This window comes from Pelecanus crispus, chromosome 17 (genome assembly GCF_030463565.1).
Source record: "Pelecanus crispus isolate bPelCri1 chromosome 17, bPelCri1.pri, whole genome shotgun sequence".
Classification (NCBI taxonomy): domain Eukaryota; kingdom Metazoa; phylum Chordata; class Aves; order Pelecaniformes; family Pelecanidae; genus Pelecanus; species Pelecanus crispus.
Genome location: NC_134659.1, coordinates 749,019 through 757,963, shown reverse-complemented (window position 1 = coordinate 757,963; position 8,945 = coordinate 749,019). Strand labels below are relative to the sequence as shown.

Here is an 8,945-nt window from a genome sequence, read left to right as displayed (position 1 = left end):
CTGCGGTAAGAAGCGTGTGAAGCAGCATTCATCCGGGGCCAGCCCTGAAGGCCATCGTGCTTCAACAAATCCAGTATCCTGCTTTTTATGGCTTTTTAACAACAAAACTCCCCAAAACACACGCACGCTCACACACACACCCCCCAAGCAGAATACAGAGCTAAAGCACAGTTTAGAGTTAAGGCTCGTCCAGATTCAGCTAGATATGAAGACTGTAAGGCACGTATTAGTACATTCATGTTACTGTTAAAAAGCCCGACTATAAAAAGCCCCCCTGCCCCCCGACACACGAGGATACTGCGTGTGTAGCCCTGTTACCTTTGTTGAACACAGATGGAAAGACAATTCAGAGCCCGGTTAAAAATGAACACCTGGTTTAAACACTTCTCACAGCTGCCCAGCGCCAGCGGAGCACTGCCCCAGCCACCGCGCCAGGGCAGCGGCGCTTCCCCGACACTCCGGGATTGAGACCGGTCCCTCACATGTGGCTCTCCTCCTCTTTGATGCCATCCTCCGCGCTCTTCTGAGGCGAGGGGGCCACGTCGTTGTTTGCCTCTTTCTGCTTCTCAGTTTCGTCAATGTTTGTCTCCTCCTCCTTCCCTTCGTTCCTCGCCTTCTCCTCCACCTTCTGCTCCTTTGCCACCAGGCGGTAGTTGATGCCCATCCCGATGAAGAGGTAGATCCCGGAGACGATGAGGATAACCCCGCAGGCCCAGTACGTGTACTTGTAGTCACCGTATATGTCGTTGAGCTTCCCTGAGGGACAGAGAGGGCACAGCTTAGCAAGATACCCCCAGAACTGCTCCAGGTTGTGGAGGTGTTCCCAAGAGCACCCCAAGCCCATCACCCTCAGCTTCAGGCCTTTATTCCTCCATCCCCTGCTCCCTCAGCCTGTGCCAGGGGCTCAGACCCCACTTCCTCAGCGATCCCCCAGATGCTGGGGCAGCCTCAGGGCCAGTGCTTGCCCCCTCGCCCCTGCCCCAGCGCTGAGGGCTGCCCACAGCTCGGGGGGACCCGCCACCGCTCAGCGAGGCCAGGCAGAGCTCCCCGGGCACAGCACACCCTACCTAGCAGAGGGGGTCCCAGAAGCACGGGGCAGCACTCCACGATGGTCACCAGGCCAACGGCGCTGGAGAACCGCTGCGCTCCCACCAGGTCCATCAGCGTCTCAAACAGGACTGAGCTCAGCCAGCCGAAGGCAAAGCCAAAGAAGCCGGCATAAATGCAGAAGCCAGCGTAGGTGGTGGACATGGGGGCCAGGAGGTGGCACACCCCATTGTAAATCACAGAGATGGCAAAGAAATACTGGACTCTGGGTCTGATCCACTTGGTGTTTGCCACCAGTCCCATGGAAGGCCTGGCCACCATGTCTACGAAGGCCAGGATGGAGAGTAGAAAGGCTGCAGACTCGTTAGCAATCTTCTTGCTCTTCGCGTAATTGCTGAGGAAGACCAGGGGAGTGAACAGCCCGAAGAACATGATCACGTTGCCCGACAGATAGAGCAGGAAGCCCCTGTGCGTGAACAGGGACAGGTCCAAAAACTTGTTGATTGTCTGGAAAAATGTGCTCTTCTGTTTCTTGGTCTTCCCGCCGATGAGGTCTGTGCTGGTGTCACCATCGTCTTTTTTCACCGCCTTCCCAGCCTCCTGCAGCACCTCCTTGGCAGCCTCCTTCTTCAGCTGATCTGGCTTGGGGCCTATGGGCCGCATCAGGGATCCGGCGACGCAGCAGTTCAGCAGGAGACCGCCAAGGATGAGGAAGCTGCCGCGCCAGCCAAATATGCCAAAGAAGAGCTGGTTCACAGGTGCCAGGGTGGAGAGGAACACGGGGCTGCCCGCCATTGCCAGCCCGTTAGCCAGGGGACGCCTCTTGAAGAAGTACTTGCCGATCATGGTTAAGGCTGGGTTCAAGTTAAATGCAAGTCCAAGGCCTGAAGGAGAGGAGAGAGAAGGGTCTCAGAGCTCGGCCACCCCCACAAGCCAGCAGCACCGGCAGAAGGGCTGGCGGGACAAGCAGGAGCGTGGGGGTTCAGTTCTGGGGGTTTCACAGCTGTTTCGGCTGTATTAACATCCCGACTGCACAAGCAGCACTCAGCCCCTGCTGCCGACTTGGGAGGAGGTGCCAGGGCAGCAGCAAAGCCACGCGCAGGAATTCGGGAGCCAGAAGGGGAGAACCGCCCCAGCTCATAACAAACCTTACGTCGACTGGCGGGGCACAACCCTAACCCAGGGCAGGAGCAACAGGTGCTCTCTATTCTCAGTACCAAATACTGGTCCCGTGTACAGTCACTAATATGGTCCCCCCACATCATGTCACTGGGGCCATCTCTTATTAGAATACGTAACAGGAATCAGGATTTGTGCAAATTCACCATAGACATTCCCTAATAATGACTGGGTTTAAGTTGCTCCTCTTGCTGCCTCAGGAGAGGCCTTACCTCCATTGCAGCCCCTTCAGTGCAGAGCCATCACTTACCCCCTACAACCCCAACACAGAAGTAGAGCTCCTCCACCGTGTTGCAGAAAGAGGCTGCAATCAACCCGCACCCGGAGAGGCAGCCGCCAGCGATCATGATGGGCCGGCTGCCGTACTTGTTCACCAGGATGCTGCTGATGGGACCTAGGAAGTCAAAGATGAAGTGTCCAGAGATGAGCTATCTTTGCACGAGAGACAAGACAGATGCACGCAAGCACACAGGAGGTTTATTGCCACATACTTCCAGCTTTTGCACAGTGACACTTCACCCAGCGAGGGAACTGGGTTAAGGGGAAAGGACAGGAGGTCGAGATAAGAGTGACTTTTGGTTAGAGCACACGCAGGGCCCCAGCTGGAAAAGCGAGCCTCCAGCCAGTGCCGGCACGCTGCAGCTTCTGCTGAGCGCCAGAGGCTGTTTAGGGCTGCCGAAACCAGGGACTTCTCTGAGCAAGCCGCCTTCGGTGGGCTAAGCCAGGAGCTGCCAGGGCACCAGCCACCCCCAGGGACAGGGGTTTGGGACAGGGTGAAGCCACCCGCCCCATGCAGTGCTCTGCTCCGGGTGCGCTGCCCTGCCCACCACGGGCTGGGGTCTCAGCAGCAACGCAAGTGTGCGGCAACTGCCCACCTCCAGCGAGAGGTTTCTGATGGAGACCAGAGCTGTGAACAAGCAGCTTCGATGGGCGCAGGTGAAGCTCCCGAGGGCTCGCAGGAGGAGCAGCACTGTGCTGCCCCAGCGAGAAGGGGTGCTTCTGTTTTCACTGCTACCTCTATAGTAGGAAGAGCCCAATTGCTCTGCCCCCCCCACCTATTAAGTGCTTCATTATCAGGAGCTTTAATCCAAAGCAAACAGCGATTAGATACTGCAAAGCATGCTCTACAGATACTAAAATGTATTTAAGTAAACTGAATGAACATCCATTGAATATTAACAGACCTAGTTTTGCCATTAACAGATAGCAATGTTGTCAACATGTTATTCATGGGTCCTCAGATGCTACTTGACCTTTCTGCCCAGTTTAAACAAAGCCTGGAGAAGTTTACAGAAGCCCTGCTGCCGCAGAGGCTGCCCCCAGCCCCGCAGCCCCCCGCTCTCCGCAGCCGGCGTGGTGCCCACGTGCTCACCAGAGGAGCCCACGCCAGCGGCTACAGCCTGATGCCACCGGCAGTTGGGAAGGGGCCACAGCCCCGATCCCGTGAGAGGCAGCGGGGGGTCTGCCGCATCACCCCAAGCCCCACACGCTTCCCCGCAGAGAGCTCAGCACTTTGTAAAACCTGTACCTTGAACTCAAATGTGCTGCCCCTGGCCAGGGTCTAAAGGCAGCAGCAGCCTTTCCTCCCGGAAATCCAGCCGGGAGCGGCAGGCTCCAAGGGCAGCTAGCAAGAAGCCTCCTGGCTGGGCAGCATTGTGTACCCTGGTGGCAATTCCCCTCTCTTTTTTTTAATTAAAAGAAAAAAAAAAAGAATTCACACTCACTCCTATTTTATAGATTCACATGAAGCATTTCTGACCGAATGCTACCTGATCTATTTTGACTATTCATGCTGTCAAAAAAGCCTTAAGTAATGGAACCTGAGTCCTCCCTAATCCTAATGCGGAGCTGAGAAAGGGGCATTTGAGATCATTACATCCACGTACCCCGATGGTGATTGCACAGGGCAGCTGCATGGGCCTGCAGGACATGCTGTTCCGCCACCCCCACCCCACCCAGGACAGGAGCTGCCCCAGCTCTGCACGATACCGTCAGCCCAGGACCTTTTGCCAGAGCATGAGCTACTTTTTTTGTCTCCAAGCAAGCATGCAGTTCCTACGGGAAGGTGCCCCGGGGGACAGGGAGAATAGGATACGCACTGTGACCGCTCCAGCGCAATTCAGACCGTGGGGGCAGGCTGCAGGAGCCCTGGAACGAGCGAGTGGGCCAGCAGCACGTTCCCATGCTCCAGCAGCCAGGGGATGCACCTGGGCAGGTGGGGGGTACCTTTAGCATCCCTGCCACCGGCTTACAGGCAAGCGGTTCAAGACTGGCAAGCTGCTGGGATTTAATGGCAACAGTTCAAGGGGAGCGGGAGAGACAGCGCCAGCAGGGAGGGAGGGGGACAGGGGACGACCCCAGGACTGGAGGAGGGAGCTCTCAGCCCCACTGCCGGGCAGCTCCAGGCAGTGCCGCTCCTGGGGCACCCAGAGGGACCAGCTCTGAGCTATTAGGAGAGGAGGAACGGCCCAGATTGAGTCTCATTAAGGCAGTTACATGGTTTACAAGCTTGTTATAACACCGGGGCAGGGAAATGTGCTGGTCGCTTCACTAGCTGAGCAAGGACAAAGCCATGCCTGTTCCCCCAAAGGAAAAGCCTCGTGCTTAGCCAGGCGCTGATGTCAGCTCCTTTTGATGCACAAATGCAACGAGGACGTGGGCAGTTCGCCAGCTGGGAATGGCAGCGGTACAAGCGCCGATTTGCCTCTGAAGTGGACACAACAGCAGGCTCCCAATAAGAGTTTCTTTCAGCCAAGCGACCCTGTGCAAAGCTGCATTTGCAGGCGGGTACGAGACTCCGGGGTTTGAGATCGGCAAGGAGAGAGCCGGGAGCGCATCACCCTGCAGGGAGCACTCCGCCTGCTCCTCACCAGTTAAAGACAAGCATAAAGCACACAGCCTGGGGATTAAAATACTCCAAGAAGCAGTTTCTGAAGGATGGAGGAGGGGAGCTGCTTCAGTTTAAGTAGTTTTGCTTTATTCTGCTCATGTCTGTGTACTTCCAGTACACACTGCCACTCTCAAACAGCACACGCTGCCTACGGCGCTGCTCAGCACCAGCGAGGAAGAACAAGCAGCACCAGGTTTCAGTGCACTCCAGAGCACAGCTGAGCCATCAGAGCTGACCAGAAACTGGGGACAGAACCCTAGATACAGCCACTGTTTGCTGAATAAAAACAACCCCAAAACCCGATGTCTTATCTAAAAGAAAGAGACCCCCTGAGCTGGGCTCCTACGCATGGCACAGCGGCTCCCCTGGCCTTCGGGCAGGCGCTGGAAGCAGACACAGCATCTGCAACGTGCTGTAACAGGGACAAGGGCAGAATTACACAAGTCGTAATTCCCCGGAAAGACTTTACTTACAGCTTTGCAGAGGAGGACAGATTAACCCGGTTTTTGCATTCTGGGCATTAAATAGAACTTTTTGAGCAACCTCCTTCAAGCAAGCTCGCTAAGGGAAGTTTTGCTCTCGCATAAGGAGAGAATTCCAACTTTTAGCAAAGTTTTGATTGTTGTCACTACAGCAAGGTGCGAACCAGACCCAGCAGGAGAGCCGCATCCTGTAGTGGAACGCACGAGCATGTGTACTGCTGCCTCCAGTCCACTTACCTCCTGCATACATAACAGCCAGCATGATGGAAGAGATCCATGAGACTTTGCTGCTGGACGCATTGAAGATGACCTCAATCTCTTTGAAGAACACTGTGATGGATTTGGGGAAGGCATAGGAAAACCCAATGGAGATGAAGGCTCCGATGACCACGGCCCATCCCCATCCTCCTTCAGGAGGAGTGTATCCCACAGGGCCTCCGATGGCCGGTGGCATCTTGAACCAACTTGGCGATGACCCAGATGGGGTTCAAAGATCTGCAAAGAACAAAGTATTGCTTCAGCTGAACGCAAACGGCTGCCTCCCCGCTCCCTGGCATGCAACAGGCCACAGCACGGCTCAAGCCCTGCTCACAAGGCTGGCATGGCACCAGTGCCCCGGGCCACCTCCGGGAGAGCTGATCCGAGAGGCGAGCACTTGGGGCTCACCAGCATGCTGGCCTCATAAGGCCACCCCAAAACACGTGCTCAGATTGTGGCTGGCCTTTAAGAGCCCTGGCCAGCAGGTATTTATAAGCAACAAATTTAAGACACAATACCCTGCCCCAAGCCGAAAGGGGCAGGCAATGCCCTCGCCAGCAGCAGCCGGGGCACAGCGGTGAAGCAGGCAGGGCTACCGAGAGCACAGGGCTGGACCTGCGGAGGGTTGAGCAGGGCAGCGGCTGGTCTGGTCGGGGCTCGCCTGCTTGGGGCAGAGTCCCTGCAGCTTCTCCAGGAACGCGATCCCAGCACCGCCCTGGCGCGCCACAAAAATCTTGGGAAGCCCCAGGCCACCCAGAGCAGAAGCAGCACACCCAGATTATTAAACAGAAACACAGCAGGGAAAATAAGTCCACGTGCACAAGCCAGGACACCTCCGTTTCTATGGAAGAGCAGGCAGGCAGGTGTCAGAGCACACCCACCAGCCCCGAAGGACGCGGGCTGCCGCTAAGCTTAGCCTGAGCGGTGACCAGGGAAGGCTCCCGCACGCTGCCAGCGCCGCCCGGGGAGCCAAGGGGAGGTGGGTCCGCCCGGAGCAGCCCCGGCAGAGCCCGGCTCCCGGGGGGCTTGGCCCCAGCAGGGCACCCCCGGCCCAGCTGCGCCCAACCCCTCCTCCCCTGCTGAAAAGGCTACAGCGGGTTTCAAAGTATCCAAGCGTAAAAACAGTTCACCTTAAAGGCTCAAAACCAGAAGGGATTAGAAACAAAATAAATGGGGAAGTGTCATCCATGCTTGCTGAAGTGTGGAATTCCCTTAGAGGCCGAGCAGAGAGAGGCTGATTCGGAGCAACGCGGAGACTGGCAGGGTCAGGCTGCTCACGCCTTCCCCGTGCTGCAGCTGCTGCATGGCTGGATCAAACCCTGGAGCGGTGGTTACTCAAAAAATAAGGCTGCTTCAGGCAGCAGAGAGCAGCACAAGCCATCCCAGGGAGGAAACGCAACCAGAGCAGCTGCTTACAAGTGTGGTTTACAATATGCAAAGCAACAGGAATTGTTACAGTCCCCAAAACTCCTGTGTGCCCCCGCAGATTTTAGGAGACATCTTCTGATGCCCCATGGCCCTCCCTGGCCTTGCAGCCAGAGACACCCCACCACCACCCATATTAAGCACCATCAGCCAAGGGGGGCACTTCGGGCTCCTTTGCCAGAGCCCACCCCTCACTCTGCCGTTCTCTGCTCTGCTGCTCAGGTTTCCACTGCAAGAAAAAGCCACCCTCGAGCGGGAGAGCTTTCTCCAGAGCTCTGCCCTGTCACGCCAGGTGCAGTGACAACTTCAAAGCTGCATGCTGGCTCACAGAGGTGCAACCTCCTATTTATAGCGCACATCCGTTCAGGCTCACAGCGATTACCATCTCATCCACGGCTGCTGACATACCAGCGCCTACCTGACACATCCCCTCATGCCCTCGGCACACCACAGTACCGTGGGTGCCCGCCTTCTTTTGCTCGCTCCGTGTCACTTTGGTGCACATCCGAGGCCGGGATCCAGGCATCCTGGCTGAAGTGCAGCCAGTGGCCCCAAGCCACCGGGAGCCTCTGCAGCACCAGAGGCGCAGGCAGCAAAGTTACCCGATACAGCACGGCGCTCGCCACAGCCACCCGACACCCGGACACGCTTAGGTGATGCCTTGGACGCGCACGGAGCAAGAGGAAGCAAAGCACGAGAGGCTGGATTCTGTAAGCTGCTAAGACTGGTTTAGCACAACCCAGACACCGATTTTTTCACTGGCAGGATATTTTCCTGTGTCCCAGCCAGTGTGACACATGACCATCACGAGCAGATCCGAGCCACCCGGCCGCTCCAACAAAGGAATCATTTACAAGACGCTGCCCTGGGCACGTCCGCGGCTGAACTATGCCCAGGAGCCGGTTTCCTCTCTCAGACCCCGGGGCCCACAGCCGTGCCGAGCAGCCCGTTCGACACCAGGCCGAGCCCGCGCCGGCGGCGTCCGGCTGCAGGCAGAGCCCGGAGCCAGCGCACCAGCCTGGCACCGGCAGTCGGGGAAGAAAGTGCCAGGCTCTGCAGAGGCTCACCACGTACCTTTGGACCTTCGGAATGGGGAGCAGCGCCTGTCATGCTCTTTCTGAAAAGCCGGTATGAACACTGGGTTTTGCTTAACATCACTTCCCCACACAGGCTGCACACTGGAGTTTCCAGCCACCTCTTGCTTTGAGTCATACTGAGCTTTCAGAGCATTCAGTGAACTTTAAAGCATCATCTAGCTACACTGACTTGCCTGAAACATTTTCAAAAGATGAGACTACCGGGTGTTGGCAATAAAAGCTACCAGCAAGGAATACAATCTACTTGTTAGCGCTAATTAAAACTACTGGCAGTTAAAGCTATCCAAAGCAAAAGCTGGGAGGTGCTGATGAGGTGTTGGGGATTTTTCCCTTTTGCTCCCGAGACACAGGTTTAATTCTTCCACCACTCCCAAGGAGATCGACTGCACCGAAATTACTGTGGCTTGGTTCACCTATTTCTTCTTTCCCCGAGAGCAGCATTCCTCCTCCTGTGGGTGCTCAGGTGGCATCTCTCTATAAAAGAGAAGACTTTTGGCGGGTTAGACATGACCTCTCTTGCATTGCTGAGCCACAGTGAAAAGCCCTGAACTGAACACAGTTTGAGAC

General features: G+C 56.4%; 1 protein-coding gene across 2 annotated transcripts; it reads right to left on the bottom strand.

The window, feature by feature from the left end:
* Window positions 1-478: 478 nt before the first annotated feature.
* On the bottom strand, window positions 479-6,052 carry SLC16A1 (solute carrier family 16 member 1). Of its 2 annotated transcripts, none has more exons than XM_075722412.1 (4): window positions 5,836-6,052; window positions 2,477-2,620; window positions 1,063-1,931; window positions 479-751 (listed from the first exon to the last, which is right to left on the bottom strand). In XM_075722412.1, the coding sequence occupies exons 1-4, from the start codon at window positions 6,050-6,052 to the stop codon at window positions 479-481; spliced, it is 1,503 nt and encodes a 500-aa protein (XP_075578527.1). The 2 variants fall into 2 exon arrangements, with proteins under 2 accessions (XP_075578527.1, XP_009479186.2); XM_009480911.2 differs by having other exon boundaries at window positions 479-756; window positions 1,068-1,931.
* Between the last annotated feature and the right edge of the window lie 2,893 nt (window positions 6,053-8,945).

Coding starts and splice junctions, on each gene's coding strand:
- SLC16A1 (XM_075722412.1), bottom strand. CDS start 6,052: ATGCCACCGGCCATCGGAGGCCCTGTGGGATACACTCCTCCTGAAGGA. Junction 2,621..5,835: donor GGCTGTTATGTATGCAGGAG/GTAAGTGGACTG, acceptor TTGACTTCCTAG/GTCCCATCAGCAGCATCCTG. Junction 1,932..2,476: donor CTGTGTTGGGGTTGTAGGGG/GTAAGTGATGGC, acceptor CCTCTCCTTCAG/GCCTTGGACTTGCATTTAAC.